The 21,048-nt window shown below is 32.8% G+C and overlaps 1 protein-coding gene and 1 pseudogene across 1 annotated transcript; both read left to right on the top strand.

Moving 5' to 3' along the window:
• The first annotated feature begins 5,193 nt into the window (after positions 1 to 5,193).
• On the top strand, positions 5,194 to 20,902 carry LOC115961112 (annotated as a pseudogene).
• LOC115959736 lies at positions 13,387 to 14,931 on the top strand. Its single transcript, XM_031078266.1, has 3 exons — positions 13,387 to 13,519; positions 14,233 to 14,331; positions 14,483 to 14,931. Exons 1-3 carry the CDS (start codon positions 13,408 to 13,410, stop codon positions 14,575 to 14,577), a joined length of 306 nt encoding a protein of 101 aa, XP_030934126.1. The 5' UTR covers positions 13,387 to 13,407; the 3' UTR covers positions 14,578 to 14,931.
• Positions 20,903 to 21,048: the final 146 nt, after the last annotated feature.

The following is a 21,048-nucleotide window of genomic DNA, read 5'->3' as shown; positions in this document are numbered from 1 at the left end:
GCTCCACAATAAAATTAGTGTGCTTCTAATGTGATATGTACATGTGACTTATTTTTTACAGAGTTCAAGATTTCAGGTTGGTTTGGTTCCATTCTTCAAACTCTTCTCAGTTATTTAGTTAGAGAGGGGCTAATTTGCTTTCTAGTTGCATCCTCATTTTTTAGATGTCGTTGGAAAGCTTTCAAAAAACTTATATAGCAAAATACAGTACCAAGTTAAATCTTCTCAGTTACTAAGTTAAGATATATAGCAAAAAACAATACTTTTCTTTTTTGGTAATAAGACTGCAACATTGTAATTTTAGACTCATCGGTCTCAGATTTATGCAAATGAGATGTCGTTCGAAGATTTATGGTACCGATTTTTTGTTTATGCTTTTTTTTTTTGGCACCCAGTGTTCTAGGATTCCGACAAGTCACGGGTTTAAGAACATTTTAATGCAAATGTGCTTCAAAATTTTCTCATTTTCTTGGGTTGGGATCATGTCTCAGAGTTTTCATAATCATGACCCCTCCGATCGAAGCTCATTGTGTGGTCTCTCAAATGAAACATAATTCGAGTGAATCAGACATTGTTGGACACATTTTGACTGATGTCAAACGTAACTCAAAAGTTTTACATACTTCGGCCAAAAGAGGACTTGTATATTGTGTAACTTTCGTATATTCACGATACCCTACTTGATTCAAATTCCTCAACCAAATCCCTGAAGACTCTCACTTGAGAATTTCTTTAGCTAACACAAGAGTAGCATGATTACAAGCATAGATTATCAGATTGAAAATAACATTCCTAGAATGTGAAGCTGCCCATTTAATATCTTCCACCAGAACACCAAATTCTGATAAACCTGGCTCAGGTTGCTGCTGTGCAGAGCAAAGCCTAATGAAAGTTAACTGCACTTCAGTTGTAACCTGTAATTTTTACTAATACTATCCAAGGACAGCTTTCAAGTTTCATCTCTACAAACGGTTTAAACGTAAGAGTGACAATTAGCCAAATACAATTCCAGACTACGGCATTGGTTCAGCTTTGTAATCGAAATTCCAATGAATTCCAGAACAGGAAAACTTGAAATCTAGTAATTTAATAACCAAGGGTCAAGTCAATAGCAATGTCGTTGGAATTTGGAAATATTTTATTGATTTTCTCTTTAAAGAAAAAAAAAAAAAAACCTTTTCGTTTCTTTGTGGAGGAAGAGACTTATTAGTTCCTTACGGTGGAAGTTTAACACAATCAATGATACTCCAGCAAAAGAAAAGAAAACGACACCATTGAAAATATTTAAAAGGTCATCTTAACCGATATTCTTAAGGCCATAGTTAATAAATAATTTTGGAAAAATATTAATACAACTTTTATAGAAAATATAAAAAACTAAATTATTTATTTTTTTCTTTTTCAATAAAAAGTTTCTAAAAATATACTTTAAATCAATGTCTTTAGGAAATTCGTTAACATTTCTCATATTTAAATTCAAGAGTAAACATTTTACCAGTGACAGACAATGATGCAGGGTATTGGACACCATCAACTATTTTTAGTCATGACTTAAACTAATTGGTTTATGTGTTCTTGAGCATAAATTTTTCCATGTCTTAAAGCCTTGGAAAGATTTACCTCCTTCCCCTCTGGCGGGGCAAAATAAACAACCGTGTGAAACGAGAAGGTATCCCACTTTTGCATTAGAGGTTTAGATTCCAAGCTTGACTGATATTAGCTGTTAATGCTTACTTTTTAAAATTCTATTCTAATTTTCAATTTTTCTTATAGTTTTTCATATGGCTATATGACATTCAAGCTGATGAGAACTTTGCATTTTGCAGCTACCTCTTTAATCCAGGCCGGTGAAGTTTGTTACTGTGAAAAGGAACTCTTGATATATAGTTTGTATATTTGCTGTTGTATTCCCAACACTGTATATTTCCTGAATCCATTGTTGACCAGCCTCTTGTTGTACGTACATCAAGTTGTGCCTCTTTCTCAAAGACCTGCAGTCTCTAAAGCCTCTAAGCAATTTTTTAAAAATCCTTTTAGGTTTTGAAGTTGTCATTTTGAGATACATCACTAAAGAATAGTGCTATGTTGTTGTACTTGTTACCAAAAAAAGCAGGGAATATTGTTTTTTGCTAGCTAATTAGATTTTAGTTTTTAAAAAGACTGGTTGAGCAAGAAAGACATCGAATAAGCAGAATATGAAAGCCTAGTAGCCCGATTGAGAGTGACAATTAGCCTGACGCAATTCCGGACTACGGCATTGGAGCTTAGTAATCGAATTCCAAAGGAGCCCAGAACAGGAAAACATGATATCTAGTAATTAAATAACCAAGTTAGGTCAAGAACAATATTGTTGGAATTTGGATATACTTTGTTGGATTCCTTTTAAAAAAACAAAAAAATCTTTTGCTTCTTTATGGAAGAAGATTTAGTAGTACATTTCGGTGGAAGTTCAGTGCAATCAATGACATTCCAGAAAAAAAGAAAAGGAAATGATGCCATTGAAAATGGTTTGATTCAGCAGGAAAAAGTTTACCCGTGATAGATATTGATGCAGAGGATTGGACATCCATATCTATTTTTAATCATGACTCAAGCTATTTTTATTTTTATTTTTTTTGGTTGTTGAGAAAGATGACTCAAGCTAATTGGTTTGTGTTTTTGAGCATAAAGTTTTGTGTAATGCTATAGACAAGTCAAAAAGCCACAACAATTTCAAAATATTTTTAGATTAGCATGTCAAAAAATGTAAATTGGAGATTGTGATGGGTCCATGTATGAATTGACATACTAATTTAGGAATGTTATGAAATTGTTGTGACTTTTTGTTGTGCACTAGCATTATTTTTCCAAGTCTTACAAAATAAAAGTATCTTTGGAATAAGATAAGTAAGAAAGTAGGAGGCAAATTCTTTTTTTTTTTTTTTTTTTTTTTTTTTTTTTTTTTTTTAGAGAAAGGCAAGTGATCTTTGGACTATATACTTATATAGCCTGTATATAATATCATGCCCTAGAGATGCGTCCATGTACCAAAACGATGGCCTCTAAGAAGTTCATCACTTGGGGATTTCTCTACATTTTGATGTTTCTGTTGGCCTTAGAAGCGGCATCCAGGGGAGTACTTGAGACTTCCGAGCTTGGCAATTCAAGTAACTCTGCTTTTATTCTTGGTTTTTATTTTCAGTTTGCTTCATTATATTATTCTCATTTGATTATGGTGAATCGAGTGAAAAATAAAATGAAATAAGTTAAGCTTATTTGCTTTAAAGCTACTTTTTGGTGGGTTAGAGTGGAAACACACACACACTCTCACATAACACCGGGTTAACAAAATTAAACAACTTTGAAAATTTCAAGAGAAATATTATTACAAGTCAATGATTTTCGTACTCTTATCAAAAGCGATTACTATATTTTATTCTTGGATATATTTTAATAGTTAATGTATCTTTTATATAATTTTTTTAAAGATCCTTTCATATACTTCTTTACATTTAAAGGAAGTGATGTTAGAGGTACTACAATTTTTTTAATAAACTAGTATGTTAACTTTTAAATATACAAAAAAAAAAAAAAAGTCATTGCATGTTGTTCATGTCCAAACAAAGAACAAATTGGTCATTGAAGTTAATCAAGAACATTCATAATAGATTTCGTTACAGTTGAGCTAGAATGAGTGGTTGGCAATCCAAAAAATTATCCAACAACCCTAATCAACACCAACCCACGATAAAAACCTGCATCCAACAAACCCACTAATAAGTGTGTCGAAGTAGTTTAGAGAGAGATTATTTTTAAATGACATATCAGTATGTAAGCAGTTTTATTCTTAAAAAAAAAAAGAGTCTGTTTCCTTTTCATTTAAAGGTGGTAATTTGAAAATGTTTTAATTTTGTGACATTATTGTCTTTTTCTCTTAGAGCCAAAAGGTGTCATGGTGCCTCCAACAACACTAGATCCCTGGACCCATTTTGGAGTAGGTTATGGTAATAAGCAATCCAAAAAGTCATCGACTCTAGGTATGGAACTTGAGCACTTTCTTTTTTCTTTGTAATTGTTGACATATTAATTTGTAAGCTTTTTATGGTAAAATTGATAGGATTTCTCTAATATGAAAGGAAAACTGTTTCTGAGTAAAAATATGGTCTTTTATTAGGGAAGGCAGTGAATCGGGCTTGAAAAAGAATATTATATTCTTAGTCTTCTCATTTTTCCATGTGGAAAGATCACTTGAACTATATCTATCAAAACCTTAATAATAGTGTCTATATATATATATATATATTATATATATATATATATATTTATTTATAAAAGATTCTAACTCTTACAATGTAGTAAGTTGTGATTTGTGCAACTTCACTTTTACTTGTTCCCACCACTAACAATACTTTTATTATATATCAATCACAACATATCATTTCAACTAGGGATGGTAATGGGGCAAGGTGGGACCGAAGGATGGGGTCTTTGTCCTCGCTCTGCATGGTTTTGTCTTGCCCTGTCCCAGCCCCGCCTTGCCCTGTATGACGGGGAAAACTTTCTCACCCCATCCCCGCCCCTTGGGACCTCGCGAAGCCCCGCCCCACCTTGTAAAACTCTTATTTTTGTTAATTTGCCCTATAACTAATACAATTTTTTTAAAGGAATCTATTTAATTAATAAAAATATACTTGAAATTACAACTAAATTTATCCCATCAAATCAAATAAATTTTTAGAAAAAATTGAATAATATATCTAAGTGTTTAACAAGACAATCATAAAAAAAAAAAAAATAAATAAAAAAAACTTATAGTATAACACATAACAAAATAAAGGTAGAGAACCACATTGGGTAAAATAAAATAAGATAATATTGATATGTTTGTTTAAATAGTAGGGTTTTAGGGTATGAAAATTTTACAATTATAACCCTTAGAAACGCGGGGCGGGGTGGGGACGGGGAGGGCGGGGCGGGAAAAAATTGCCATCCCTAATTTCAACAATAATGAAAAAATTATAAATTTTTTTGATTCACTAATCTTATTGTTAAGTCAAATGTCAAGAGATCACTTAGTATTGGAACTGCATAAGAAAGTTAAGGGTCAGCTAGGAAATACTTACCTGATCCACATGTGCATGTGAATGCGGCAATGAGTAGCGTTATTTAATTGAAGTTGATTTGAAGGAAGGAAACCAGCCTATATCCTTAGCAATGAAACAGCAGAAAAACAGGTCTGAGCAAATGGCTTGCCAAGGAAAGCTATCATTACATGTTTTACTTGCACTCTTTGTTTTGCTATCCTCCTGCAAGGCCAATACAAGATCAAAGACAGAAGCTGAGGCTCTACTCAAATGGAATAAAAGCCTCCCAGACCAACTAATTCTGAAGTCATGGGTAGCCCACATCAATTCCTCTGCTTCAAGTCCATGCAAATGGCATGGAATAGCATGCAACGATGAAGGAAGCATAACTGAAATAAACCTTGCATACGCAGGACTGAGAGGTAACCTCCAAAACTTAGATTTTTCTTCCTTTCCAAACCTTCTTCACCTTGATCTCGGGGTGAACAAACTCACAGGCACCATACCAACAAACATTGGCACACTCTCCAAACTCCAATATCTTGACCTTTCCACAAATTCCCTCAACGGCTCATTACCTCTTTCTCTTGCTAATCTCACACAGGTTTATCTGCTTGATTTTTCCCAAAACAATATAACAGGAAAACTAGATAGCCGTCTGTTCCCTAATGTAACTGGTAAGTCTAAAACCGGACTCATTAGTCTAAAATATTTTATCCTCCACATTAACAAGCTTGGTGGCAGAATTCCTGAAGAAGTAGGAAATTTGAAATACCCGGTTCTACTGGCCCTTGGTGGGAATTACTTTTGTGGTCCAGTCCCTCCATCCATAGGTAATTTGAGTCACTTAACCACACTTGGCCTTTGCCAAAATGAGCTTTCAGGACAAATTCCCGTTAGCTTAGGGAAATTAAAACTAACACGTTTGTTCCTGTTGATTAACCGGTTATCAGGTTCTGTACCGGATGAAATAGGAAATCTATCTTCGTTAGTTACTCTACAACTGGCCTTTAACAACTTCACTGGCCAGTTACCCCAACAAGTGTGTCAAGGTGGAAAGCTTGTAAACTTTACTGCAGCCTTTAACTTTTTCACTGGTCCTATCCCAGTTAGTCTTAAAAACTGCCGAACCTTGTATAGGGTTCGGCTTGAACATAACCAACTAACAGGATATATAGACCAGGATTTTGGAGTGTACCCAAATCTCACTTATATTGATTTGAGCTACAACAGGTTGTGAGGTAAACTCTCACCAAATTGGGGAGAATGCCAAAACTTGACAGCGCTGAAACTTGCTGGGAATATGATAAGTGGTGAAATCCCCAAAGAGATTGTTCAATTGAGCAAAATGGGATTCCTTGAGCTTTCTTCCAATCAATTGTGTGGTGAAATACTAGCAGAAATTGGAAAGTTATCCAAATTATTAAAGCTAATCTTGAAAGACAACAAGCTTTCTGTTGAGGTACTCGCAGGAATTGGAGGATTGTCCAATTTGGACTCTCATGACCTTTCCATAAAAATGCTTGGTGGACCAATTCCACATCAAATAGGGGATTGTTGGAAGCTACAAAGTTTATCTTTGAGCAAGAATTACTTGAATGGGATAATTCCCTACCAAATTGGTAATCTTCGAGCCTTACAAGATCTCGATTTGAGTTTCAATTCACTGATGGGAGGAATACCGCCCCAGCTTGGCAGCCTTTCAGATTTGGAATACTTGAACCTCTCCAACAATAACCTCAATGGTTCAATCCCCACTTCACTGGGCAGCATGGTGAGCTTGATAAGCATCAACTTGTCAAACAACAATTTGGAGGGTCCTCTTCCTGAGGGCAGAATATTTCAGTCAGCTGAGCCAGAGGCTTTGAGTAACAACAAAGATCTATGTGGCGAAATTCAAGGTTTGCGACCTTGCTATGCCACAGTTATAAAGACGGGTGGTGGAAATACAAAAAGCAAACTCGTAATAATCTTTGTTGCTTCTTTTGTTGGTGCATTGTCACTCTCAATTACGTCTGTCGGGATTTTTTTATTTCTCAGAAAGAAGCACTCAAGAAATATGGTGAAAGATGAAAGCACGTCAAACAGAAAAAATCCATTCTCGATATGGTACTTTGATGGGAAGACATTGTAGAAGCTTCAAAAAGCTTTGATGACAAGTACTGTATTGGGGTGGGGTGAACTGCAAAAGTTTATAAAGTGGAGATCCCAGGCGCTCAAGTGTTTGCAGTGAAGAAGCTAAGGTCCATGGCCGAATGCATAGAGAGTGAAATTATAAAAAGTTTTACCAGTGAGGTGGCAGCTTTAATAGAAACTAGCCGCGAACCCGCGCGTTGCATGTGATAATTATTTTTATGGTGGTTTTATTAATTTTTTTTTTTACAATTTAAACTAATTTAATAAAGAATAATGTATTTCATAATCATATTTTTATTTATTATATGAACAATCATAAATGTAATATAAGAATAATCATAAATCATAAATATAAATTTTTTCGTACCAAAATGAAAAAAATACAATTTTTCTCAAAATTTTAAAAGGTAAATTAACGAAAATATTTATTTTTTAATAAAAGTTATTTATAACATTTTGTGAATCGTTAAAAAGAATATAAAATTTGGAAATTATTCTTTTAGTTTTAAACAAAATTTCTCAAATCTTATTTTTTCTGCCTACAATCTAAAACACCGAAAAACGTAACTAAGAAAATTAATAAACTTAACAATGATTAATTAGACCAATTAGGAAAAACAATTTGTTATTGATAATCTATTAAGGTTATTTTCTTTGTAGAAATTGTAATTTCATCCACCCAAAACATATTATCAAATAAACAATTATTAGCAAAATCTAAGAATTAAATTTCTTTATATGCATTGTTATAAAATAATAATAACAATTAAAGTAAAATTGCAAAAGCTAAAATTTGTCATCCATCTGATTATTTTCGTTTGGCTAACCTTTGCTTTTCTTTAAATAAATGATATTATAGAGTATTTCTAATACAACTATTAAGAGCACTTTGTTCACCACAAAGAATTAAAAATAAACAAAAATTAGTAAAGTTTCATAGTTTAACGTCTAAATTGAGCACTATAAAAAATCATGATGTGTCATAGAATAAATACCAAATTATCCAAATCATGCTATGTAATAGAATTATATTATATTTTATATGCTATATTTAATTCTTTATAACGCAATAGGATAAAATTTAACAATCAAAGAGAACCAAAAAAAAAAAAACTAAATTGCATTAACCTAAAGTAGAGTTTTAAATAATATAAAAAATTATTAGCTTAAAGCAGAGATACAAGAAAAATAAAAAATCCACCAAACAATTGAGAGAGAGAGAGTGAGAGAGAGAGAGAGAGAACCTTTGTTTTGTGAGGGAAAACTATGCATAGAATGGAAGAGATAGTGACAAATTTATAGTAAGAGTGTGTGAATAAGAAGAGACAAAAATAAAGGAAGATGAAGGAGAAGAGGAAGAATGATATTAACGTAGAGGCTAGTGGAAAGATGAAAAGGTAAGAGAGGGAGAAAGGTTTGAGAAGTATAAATATTAAAAAAATAAATGTTAAAAACAATTATAGGAAAATTGAAAAAAAAAAAAAAAGATAATGACATGGACACTAGTTAAAATTAGATTAAGAGTTTGAAACTGTAGGTTTTGGCAAAGATGAAGAGAGAAACTGATGTAGATATAGATATATAGATATAATGGTGGGAATTATGGTGGAGATAGTGGTGGGAATTAATAAATGGGTTCGATGGTGGAGATAGTGATGGGAATTAATTTAATAGGAAGTGGGCTTTATGGTGGAGATAGAGGTGAGATTTGTAATTTCCTATAGCCAAAACATTGTGTTTGTTGGTTTTTAAGGGAAAATGCTAGTGAGAATTAGATTAAGAGTTTGAAACTGTAGGTTTTGGCAAAAATGAAGAGAGAAATTGATATAGATATAGATATAGTGGTAGAAATTATGGTGGAGATAGTGGTGAGAATTAATAAATGGGCTTTATGATGGAGATAGTGGTGGGAATTAATTTAATAAGAAGTGGCCTTTATGGTGAAGATAGAGGTGAGATTTATTTTATTATTTTAAAATTGATAAAATATATTTTTAAATTGTTGGGAAAATACAAAAAAATATTATAAAAATGACATAACTGCTGACATGGCTCAACGTGAGCATAGCAACATTAAATGCTACGCTTAAGCTTTTAGTAATATATAGATAAGACATTGGAGCATTGTGAAGCTTTTGGGGTTTTGTTTCCAAGAAGTGCACTCATTTTTGGTCTATGAGTTCATGGAAAGAGGAAGTTTAGTAGATAGGCTGTGCAATGAAGGTGCAATGGAGCTAGACTGACCAACAAGGATACGAGTAGTTAAAAGTGTAGCCTATGCTTTATCTTATATGCATTAGGATTGTGTTCCACCTATAATTCATCGTGACATCTCGAGCAAGAATATTTTGTTGAGCTCAGACCTTGAAGCCTATGTCTCGGATTTTGGCACTGCAAGGTTCTTGAAGCTTGATTCATCTAATTGGACAACAGTTGCAGACACTTACGATTATCTTGCCCTAGGTAGGCTTTAGAACTTATACTCGATGGGTTTTTTGCTTGAATTGGACATGCTTATTTTAGAACTTTAATTTATGTCCATTCTAGTTTATATACATGCATCTTATTGTTTGTAATATATTTATGGAGCAAAAAATCTCATTGCACATCTATATATTACTAAAAGTTGAAGCGTAGCTATAGGGGCACAATTTGGTAACCAAATCCTTATTGATTCAACTCATGGTGGTTGTCCTTGCTTTGGTGATGGCATGTTCACATCTTTTATTTGGTGTTCTAGTAGTCTTGACAAAAATGCTTGACTTTCACATTGTTATGCAATCCAAAAAGTCATCAATTCAAGGTATTTGGAATTAGAGTGTATATATATATATATATATATATATTTTTTTTTTCCTTGTAATTCTTGCATATAATTTTGTATGTTTTTTATAATAAAAATAAATTGATAGAATTTCTAATATCTCTCTATTTTCAAAAGCCTTAATTTTGCAGTATTATTGTTTTACTCTTTCAGAAGCGAAGAAACATGGAATTGTACCTCCATCAGGACCAAATCCATTCGCCTATATACCCGATAGGCCTGCAGTCGTGGGTAGTCGAACTTGAGTGCTTTCTTTGCAATCCATATATGTATGATAACGTTTGAGATATGTGGCCCATGAATAAAAGGAGTGAATGAATTCTCTGCCCCCACTACGTACTAGGTGATTTAATAAGCTACAAACCTTTGACATTACAAGTTATTAAATAAATATAAAATAAAACATCTCTATCTTCTTGATGAAACAGTCACTAGCAGCTATCCGATCTGAAAATTCACGCCATGTGACTTGTGATTATGGTAGCTGCGACGAACGTTTAGTGCACATTATTGTACCTTTGGAATTCTATTAAACTATTTTCATATAAATATGGCTTCTCGAATTTTGTTGTTGTTGATAATTTAATAGTTACAACGGCGAGGGATGATTCAAACTTTGGATGTCATCATAATATTTATTTGCAATTGTAGCTATCATCGCTAAACTCGGACTTTACATGTCACCAAAACATCATGGTAAATGACTAAGTTATTATCAATTTTACTACAAAAAATTTATAAAATAATGTGCTAATGAATATACTAAGAGTATTATAGCTCAATTTACACCCCCCAAAAACTTTTGAAATTATGTGCAAACTTCTTAAGTCACATAAAAGCAACCTTTAAGATCCTCAAAGTAATTCAAGAACTCCAGAACCGCACAACCCCAACAATGGCCCAAATATCGTGGTGCTTATTATCTTTTTGTATTGGATCATATTATCTCTACTGTAATTCCTCAATTAGTATAATTTTGTAGGCCTCACAAGGCAATGTGGCCATTTTGGAGAAATTTGATTTAATTATGTTTTTGATTGTGGTCTAGTTGGCCCTTTTGGAGAAACGGAGCCTTAGAGTTTTTTTTTGGTGAGAAAAGAAGCCTTAGAATTTTTGATTTTGAAAAAAGCAAATAAAAGGACCCACAATAATATTAGTGCGCTTCTAACGCGATAAGTGTGACTTATATTTCTGTAGAGTTCAATATATCAGGTTGGTTTGGTTCCCTTCAAACTCTTCTCAGTTATTTAGTTAGCAAGGGCTAATTTTTTCTTTCTTGTTGCATCGTCCAGTTTTTTAGATGTTGTTAGGAAGCTTTCAAAAAACTTATATAGCAAAAAACAGTGCTAAGGATGTGTTTGAATATCGCTTATTTTACTGAAACTAAAAAATTATTGCTGAAAATACTATAAATAAAGGTAAAAGTTAGTTAAAATAATATCGTAAAACCCATAAATAGTACTAAAAAGTACAGTAAACCTATAAATAATAACAAAAATAAACTAAATAGTAAAATAATTTTAATTTATAATTCATTCCCAAAATTACACTTAAAGCCTTGGAAAAAATTACCTCCCCCTCTGGCGGGGCAAATTAAACAACTTTGTGAAACGATTAGGTATCCCACTTTTGCATTAGAGGTTTAGATTCCAAGCTTGACTAATATTAGATGCTTAATATTAACTCTTTAAAATACTATTCTAATTTTCAATCTTTCTTATAGTTGTTCATATGGTAAATTTAATTATATAACCACGTACTTCTAAAGCTATATCACATTCAAGCTAATGAGAGCTTTCCATTTTGCAGTTACCTCTATTATCTGGGATGGTGAAGTATGTAAAAAGGAACTCTTTATATATAGCAGGAAGCACGCTCGAGTGTACTGATTGGGCCAGCGCACCCGAGTCGGATACGCACGAACACGTTGTGCAGCTGTGGACGCGGCTGCATGCGAATCTGTGGCTGAACTTTTTTTTTTTTTTTTTCGTTTTCGATTCGGGCCGAAACAGGCCCTGAATCGGTCCGTTTAAAAAAAAAAAAAAAAAAAAAAAGCCCTGAAATGCACTGGAGGAAGAAGAGAAAAAAAAGAAAAAGAAAAAGAAAAATAAGAACAAGATGAGAACAAAAGCCTGAAATGCACCTGAAGTTTGAAGCGACTACCTTTCCACGATACAGAGGTAGCAGAGAAACTAAGAAAAGAAAAAGAAAAATAAGAATAGAGAGAATGACTGATTGGGTCTGTGGGAAAGAGTAGCTAGGTGGGAAAGAGTGGATGTGGTTCAGTGGTTGAATGGTTGACGTGGGTGGGTTTGGGAATTGGAAAAAGTGAATTACAAGAAGTTTCCTAGTTTCTAATTACTCAAAATGTTGACTTTATTTACAAAAATGCTATTAATTTTTTTCTTTTTTCAAAAATACTCTGTAATCTCCTTTATTCTGATTCTCTTTTTAAATTAGACTAGTTGTAAACACATGTGATACGTAAGAATAGATAATTATTTTATAATCGTTGTATAAAATATAATTTTTTTTCTAAATTTTGTTGTAGATAATTTTGTTCTCTCCAAAAAGTTAAACAGTTTCTAAAATTATTTTATCTTTCTAACCCTATCGATATATCATTTTATTATTTTGAATTGTCTTTAATTGATATTATTCCTTTATGAAGTGGTCCATATTATTCTAAATTATGTTATAGTGCACTATGTTTTTCTATTTTTTTTTCTTGTGCAGTTAAACAACCAAGTTAGGTCAAGAACAATATTGTTGGAATTTGGATATACTTTGTTGGATTCCTTTTTAAAAAAAAAAAAAATCTTTTGCTTCTTTATGGAAGAAGATTTAGTCATACATTTTGGTGGAAGTTCAATGCAATCAATGACATTCCAGAAAAAGAAGAAGGAAATGATGCCATTGAAAATGGTTTTATTCAGCAGTAAAAAGTTTACCCGTGATAGATAGTGATGCAGAGGATTGGACATCCATATCTATTTTTAATCATGACTAAAGCTAATTGGTTTGTATTTTTGAGCATAAAGTTTTGAATAATGCTATAGACACATCAAAAAGCCACAACAATTTCTCAATGTTTTTAGATTAGCATGTCAAAAAATGTAAATAGGAGAGTGTAATGAGTACATAAACGAGTTGACACGTTAATTTAAAAGTGTTATGAAGTTGTTGTAACTTTTTATCGTTTCCTTAGCCTTATTTTTCCAAGTCTTAAATTGACTGGGCAAAATAAAAGTAACTTTCGGTGAGATAAGAAAGTAGGAGGCAAATTCCTCTATTTTTTTTAGTAGAAAGGCAAGTGATCTTTGGACTATATGCTTTTATAGCCTATAATACCATGCCCTAGAGACGAGCCCATGTACCAAAACGATGGCCTCTAAGAAGTTCGTCACTTGGGGATTTCTCTTCATTTTGATGTTTCTGTTGGTTTCAGAAGCGGCATCCAGGAAATTACTTGAGACTTCTGAGCTTGGCAATTCAAGTAACTCTGTTCTTATTCTTGGTTTTTATTTTCAGTTTGCTTCTTTATATTATTCTCATTTGATTAAGATGAATCGAGTGAAAAAGAAAATGAAATAAGTTAAGCTTATTTGCTTTAAAGCTATTTTTGGTGGATTAGAGTGGAAACACACACACTCTCTCTCTCATAACACTGGGTTAACAAAATAAAACAACTTTGTAAATTTCAATAGAAATATTATTACGAGTCAATGATATTTCATACTCTTATCGAAAGCGATTACTATATTTTATGCTTGGATATATTTAATTGTTAATATATCTTGATATTATTTTTTTTAAGCACCTTTCATATACTTCTTTACATTTAAAGCTAGTGATGTTAGAGTTACTACAAATTTCTTATCAAACTAGTATGTTAACTTTTAAATATACAACAAAAAAAAGCAGTTCATGCCCAAACAAAGAACAAGCTGGTCATTGAAGTTAATCAAGAACATATATATAACAGATTTCATTATAGTTGAGCCAAAATGAGATGTAACTGGTAAGCAATCCAACAAATTATCCAACCAAAACCCTAATCAACACTAACCGATTATTGTTATTCTTTTTTTTTTTGGTGGGGGGGGGTGTGCGGAATCCAAAAAAAGAGAAGTCTTATAAAAATTTTCATTTAAATGTGGTAATTTTAAAATGTTTTAATTTTGCAACGTTATTGTCTTGTTCTTTTAGAGGTGAAGAAAGGTGGCGTGGTGCTTCCAACAACACCAAATCTCGGAACCCATATAGTAGGCTACGGTTATGATCAATCTAAAAAGTCATCAACTATAGGTATTGGAATTAGAGTATATATATTGTTTTTTTTTCCGTAATTCTTGACACATTATTTTGTGAGCTTTTTATTGTAAAAAAAAATTGATAGAATTTCTAATATGTCATTAAAAAGCCTTAATTTTGCAGTACTATTGTTTTACTCTTTCAGAAGCGAAGAAACCTAGAGGCCCTGTAACTCCGACAGCACCAAATCCTCGCGCCTTTATACCCACACCACCTGCAGCTCCGGGTAGTCAAACTTGAGTGCTTTCTTTGCGATCTATATATGATAACGTGTGAGATATGTGGCCCATGATCAATAAAAGGAGTCAATGAATTCTCTGCCTCCACTACTTGGTGATTTATTAATAAGCCACAACCCTTTGATGATATTAGGAATTATTAAATAAAAAAAGAGAATTTCGATCTACCTTCCCTGCTCTATCGAACACTAGCATTGGCATTACTACATGTAGTTCGTGTCCGATCTGAATTCACTTGTGAATTTGTGATTATATTGGCGGTGACGCACGTTTAGTGCACATTATTGTACCTTTGGAATTCTATTAAACTTTTATGGCCTTTAAAATTTTGTCGTTGCTGATAATTTGATACTTACATTGACAGCGAGTAGGGATTCAAAATCTGAATGTCATTGTGGAAAGTATTTGCAATTGCAGCTATCATTGCTAAACCTAGACTTTCCATGTCACAAAAACATAATGAAAAATGCCTAAAGTTATTATCAATTTTATTACAAAAAATATATAAAATAATTTAATAACAAATATACCAAGAGCATTATAGCTTAATTGACACCTCCTAAAAAATTTTGAAATTATTTGCAAACTTCTAAAGTCACATAAAAACAACCTTCAAGATCCTCAAAACAATTCAAGAACCCCAACAATGGCCCAAATATCACGGTGCTTATTATCTTTTTGTTTAAAATCATGTTATCTCTACTGTAATTTCTCAATTCGTATAATTTTGTTGGCCTAATGAGGCAATGTGACCATTTTGAAGAAAAAATTGATTTGATTATCCTTTGATTGTGATCTAGTTGGCCATTTTTTAACGAGTAAAATCTATTGCTGTGATTCTCATTCTCACTAGAGTTACTGATTTAGAAAAGTGCAGATAAAATGCTCCACAAACACGATAATAATAGTGTGTTTCCAATTTGATAAGTGTCACTTATATTTTTACAGTGTTCAAGATACCGGGTTATTAAGTTAGAAAAGGGCTAATTTTTCTTTCTAGTTGCATCGCCCAATTTTTAAGATGTCGTGGGAAAGCTTTCAAAAAAACTAATATAGTAAAAAACAGTACTAAGTTAAGATTTATATAGCAAAAAACCAATACTTTATTTCTTTTTCGGTAATAAGACTAGAACATTGTAATTAGACTCATTGGTCTCAGATTTATGCAAATGAGATGTTGTTGGAAAACTTGGGATATCAATTTTTTGTTTATGGTTTTTTTTGGGCACCCAATGTTCTAGGATTTCAATAAGTCAAGGGTATAAGAACATTTCAATCCACATTTGCTTCAAAAAAATTTCTCATTTTCTTGGGTTGGGATTATCTCAGAGTTTTCATATATATGACCCCTCAGATTGAAGCTCATTGTGTGGTCTTTCAGATGAAACTTAATTCGAGTGAATCAGACATCGTTTGACACATTTTGACTGACGTCAAACATAACTCAAAGATTTCTATACTTGGCCAAAAGAGGAGTTGTATATTGTGTAACTTTCATATATTCACGATACTCAACTTGATTCAAATTCCTCAACCCAAATCCCTGAAGACTCACTCTAGAGCTTCTTTAGCTAACACATGAGTAGAATGATTACAAGCATTTATAATTTATCAGATCGAAAATAACATTCCTAAAATGTGGAGCTGCCCATTTAATATCTTCTTCCAGAACACCAAATTCTGATGAACATGGCTCAGGTTGTTGCTGTGCAGAACAAAGCCGTATGAAAGTTAATTGCCCTTCAGTTGTAACTTGCACTTTATGGCCAAATCGGCCATTTACCACTTTTCGTGGAAATTATTAGGAACATACCACTGTTTGCAAAATAAGTACCAGTATACCGTTTTTTTGAAACTCAAGTTCATGAAACTCGAGTTTGCTCTATAAATTGAGTTTTAAACACTCGAGTTTCTTAAAAAAACTTGTGCTGACGTGGATTTTTTTTTTTTTTTTGAAAAGATGTCACATGAAACTCAAGCTTGGTAAACTCGAGTTCCATGCAACACAATACTTCAACTTACCAAGCTCGAGTTCTTTGTAAATACAAAACTCGAGCGTATTGCTCTTTTTTTTTTTTCTTCCACTCGAGCTTCCCAAGCTCGAGTTCCTTGTAATATGGAACTTGAGTTTGGTAAGCTCGAGTTCCTTATACTTTTTTTCCCTGATCATTTGAATGCACAAGCATATGTTTTTATTTATTTAAATAGAAGCATTGTAAAATATAGAAATTTCAACACAATAAGAAGTTTAAGCTACATATTGTTACTTTATCAATCTTGTTTGTGCCCATGACTAAAAATGGAGTGAGATTTTTCTTTTACATGTTGTTCTAATTTCTCATTGTAACCCCCAATATTTTAACCAATTTGACCATAACGCTTCCGAGAAGTTAGAAATTGATGAATGTGTTAAAAATGAATGAACAAGGGGTATGAGTGGCCTAAAAATTAATATTTTGAAATCAAAATTTCTATATTTTACAATGCTTCTATTTAAATAAATAAAAACATATGTTTGTGCATTCAAATGAAAAAAAAAAAAAAAAACTTATTTTTATGTTTATGTTTATTTGTAGATTATCGGGGAAAAAAAGTATAAGGAACTCGAGCTTACCAAACTTGAGTTCCATATTACAAGGAACCGAGCTTGGGAAGCTCGAGTACCATAGAATAATACGCTCAAGTTTTGTATTTACAAAGAACTCGAGTTTGGGAAGCTCGAGTATCATAGAATAATACGCTCAAGTTTTGTATTTACAAAGAACTCGAGCTTGGTAAGCTCGAGTATTGTGTTGCATGGAACTCAAGTTTACCAAGCTTGAGTTCTATGTGGCATTTTTTCAATAAAAAAATCCACGTTAGCACAAGTTTTTTTTATGAAACTCAAGTGTTTAAAACTCGATTTACAGAGTAAACTTGAGTTTCATGAACTCGAGTTTCAAAAAAGTGGTATATTGCTACTTATTTTGCAAATAGTGGTATGTTGCTAATAATTTCCATGAAAAGTGGTAAATGGCCAATTTGGCTGCAGGGCTTTGCTTATTGTTGTTTATTTCCAAAGGATTACAAAATTCATAAAACAACATTGATTAAAATGTTGATGGCTCAAGGGTTCATTAGGTCTTCAAGTCTAGATCAATGCTTGGAAGATATTAGTCATAAGTATTTTATGGATTTGCTTTGGAGATCATTCTTTCAGGTAGTTGAGAAAGATGAGAGAGGTAATATACTACAATTTAAAATGCATGATCTTGCAAAATCAATAGCAGCATTTGATAGCACCAATTTTTATTCAAAAGGGGAAGATATTCATGAAAAAACAGGTCATGTATCATTTGATAGAACGTTTCTCTTATCATCAGGAATTCCAATCTCGTTGAATAAAGCAAGTAGGATAAGAACATTTCGTTTGCCAAGTGAATCAAGATACGAATATGTAGGCTTGGATGAGTCAACTTGTAATGCAATTGTTTCAAGTTTTAAGTTCATACACTATTGCAGTTGTTGCTGGAGCTACTGCAACTTCTGCTAGAGCTGTTATAGTTACTGTTGGAACTGTTGCCGCTTCCGCTGGAGCTATTGCTAGTATTTTTGGCTAAGTTTCCTCTTTTGGAAAATTATGTGTTTAGTCTATGGTTTTATTACAATATAATTTTGGTAAGTAATAAACTAGTTGGTTAATATTTGAAGAAGTTTTAGAAATGTAATTATGGTTCTTTGTGTTTTGACCAAATCTTGTGGAGCAAGGAGAGCATTTAATGCTAGATATGAGATATTAATATAGAATAGTCGCATACCCGTGCGTTGCGCATGATAATTTTTTTAGGATGGTCTCATTGAATATTTTATTAATATTATAATTTTAGTTATTATCCATTGGTTTTTCATTAGTTTTTAAGTTAATAAAAACCTTAAATATACCTTCTTTTACATTTACACACACACACACACACACACACACACACATATAGTGAATCTTTACACATACCTTTAAAAAAACTCTATATATTCCACTTTTTTGGATGCGTAAAATTATATACTACTACTCCATAATGATAGTGGCTGATTAATTAATTATATATATATATATATATATTTAGTGATCGTATTTGTAATGCTTCTTACCATTATCATATATTTACTAATTGATGATTTGCATAATAAAGACGATAAATAAGAGGTAGCATTGTTCATTAGATTTTCGAAAGTAATAATGTATGAAATTTTATATATATTATAAATAAGGTTAAATGAAATGTCAAAAAATGGATTTTTAAATTTTCTAATTTTATTTCTTATGTAATTTCTACTACTATCAAAGAACATCTCTTTTTTAGTTATGATTAATATGGTTTCCATAGTTAGAGTTTGATTAGTTTTATATTTAAATTTAGTACTATGATTGTATTTAATTGTTGATTTAATTTTTTAAGTGAATTTAACAGTTTATGTTACTACACTGTAAAGTTTTTAATGTTCTCCACACAGTAATCTCTATTTTATTTTTTATTTCTCCTTACAACCTCTTTGTTTTCCAATCAACAATTACTAATTAACGTTTGATTTTTTTTTCTTTATCTACTCTTTATTAATTTGTATTGGTTTTTTTTTATACCATCTCTCTCTCTCTCTCTCCACTGGCAACCTATCGTTTTCCAAAATTTGATGATGAATTGAACATGCTTATTTTTTAACTTTAATTTATGTCCATTCTGATTGCAATATACGTGCATTTTATTGCTTGTTATATATTAATGAGGTGATTAAAGTCACATCTATTGGTATTTTTTTTGGCTAATTTTAAGCGGGGTGCATCAAACTTTTATCAGATATTAAACTACCATTTACCTATATATTCATTCATTTATTTTTTTCTACAACTCCCATTTGTTGTACACCTTGTTTGATTTTTTGCAGAGTTTACTTACACAATGGTAGTGACTGAAAAATGTGACATTTATAGCTTTGGTGTTTTGGTGCTTGAAGTTCTTATGGGAAAGCATCTAGGCGAACTCATTACTAATCTACATTCGTCAACTGGTACAAGCATCCCCCTCAAAGATGTGTTAGATGATCGTCTCTCGCCTCCCACAAGTCAAAAGTGAAAGTTCAAATATGTGTATAAACACCCTTGAACGTTTAGACCCCCAAATTACAACTTAACCAATTCAAGCATTATGTTAAACAACTAGTGTGCGGAAAATTAACATAAGCTATAATATGGAATTGGAAAAACTATCTAAACCAAATTAAAATCACAACTCACAGCAGATAATAAAAGGCAAAGATAAAAGGGAAGGAAGATGCAAACACAAAGACAACACGCGATGTGTTATCGAAGAGGAAACCGAAGCCCTCGGCGTAAAACCTCTCCGCCACCCTCCAAGCGGTAAACAATCCACTAGAAAATGTAGTTGGGATACATGGACAGCAATAGACCCTCCAAGCCTAATTTACCCAGTGCACCTAAGCCCTCCAAGCTTCTTGCTCCAACGAGGTTGCGCCGAACCTTTTTCTTTTCTAGCTTCCCGGATTCCGCTACTAGACCGTAGTATCAACCAATGTAGATTGGTTCCTTCCTAACTGCTTCCCAGAAATCCAAACAGCCCTCTCACAGTGATGAATATGGTGAGAACAAGGTTTGGTAAAATGCCTCTCAAGGATTTGACAATGGAGAGGAAGAGAGTTGAGGAATTTGAAGAGATTCTAATGTATAGATTGTGGGTGAATCAATCTTGTTTTTCTTTAGGGTTTCTCTCTTAAAATTCTCTCTGGAAGCTCACTTTCATTTGTGGGTAAAAGGGGTATTTATACTGGAGTAAAAGAGGAATGTGAAACATCAGGATTTACAAAACAGGGGTGGCTCGCGGCTTGACCTCGCGACTTGACTGAGTCGCGAGATCCAGTCGCGAGATAACCGTATGGCCAGTTGTCCTGTAGTGCTCCAGCTAGTATGACTGTTCAACTTCTGGCATGCTGGGCACGTGTGTTGCGTCTGGCGGCTTGAAGCCGCGAGCCACCCGCGAGAACAAGCCGCGAGTCTCTGTTTTCTTGCACATTCTTGAGCAATCAACACTCTATCTCACTCACTACCCTTACAACAAACTCACCTAAATACAGGGTTACTAAATGCTGAAATACAAGCAAATTTGGCACGGAATAAAGCCAATAAAATGATTGATTAAAATCAACCTTACAAAAAGATTGCTGATGAATTAGCTCTAATGCAGAACTTATCACTTTCATGTTCAAGTACCAACCCTCAATTTCACCCAACCATGAGTAGTGTTTGTAGGCAGCTGGAGATGCAGGCAGCTAATAACTAAAAATCATCTTAGTGTCTCTTTGACTATTGCCCTATGTGTGCATCTATCCTTTGTTATGCATGTATGTAAAACCAATAAAAATATTTGGCACATATATTGAATGCAGAAAATGCATCATGTGAGAATGAATTGTTAATTTTCCTTCT

Source organism: Quercus lobata, chromosome 9 (assembly GCF_001633185.2).
Source record: "Quercus lobata isolate SW786 chromosome 9, ValleyOak3.0 Primary Assembly, whole genome shotgun sequence".
Classification (NCBI taxonomy): Eukaryota; Viridiplantae; Streptophyta; class Magnoliopsida; order Fagales; family Fagaceae; genus Quercus; species Quercus lobata.
The sequence above is the reverse complement of the archived record's forward strand: the minus strand, read 5'-3'. Positions and strand labels throughout refer to the sequence as shown.

Bases quoted from the DNA above. Each gene is read 5' to 3' on its own strand.
- LOC115959736 (XM_031078266.1), top strand. From the start codon at position 13,408: ATGGCCTCTAAGAAGTTCGTCACTTGGGGATTTCTCTTCATTTTGATG. The intron at 13,520-14,232 runs GTAACTCTGTTC...TTGTTCTTTTAG, and splicing joins TTCTGAGCTTGGCAATTCAA to AGGTGAAGAAAGGTGGCGTG. The intron at 14,332-14,482 runs GTATTGGAATTA...TTACTCTTTCAG, and splicing joins TAAAAAGTCATCAACTATAG to AAGCGAAGAAACCTAGAGGC.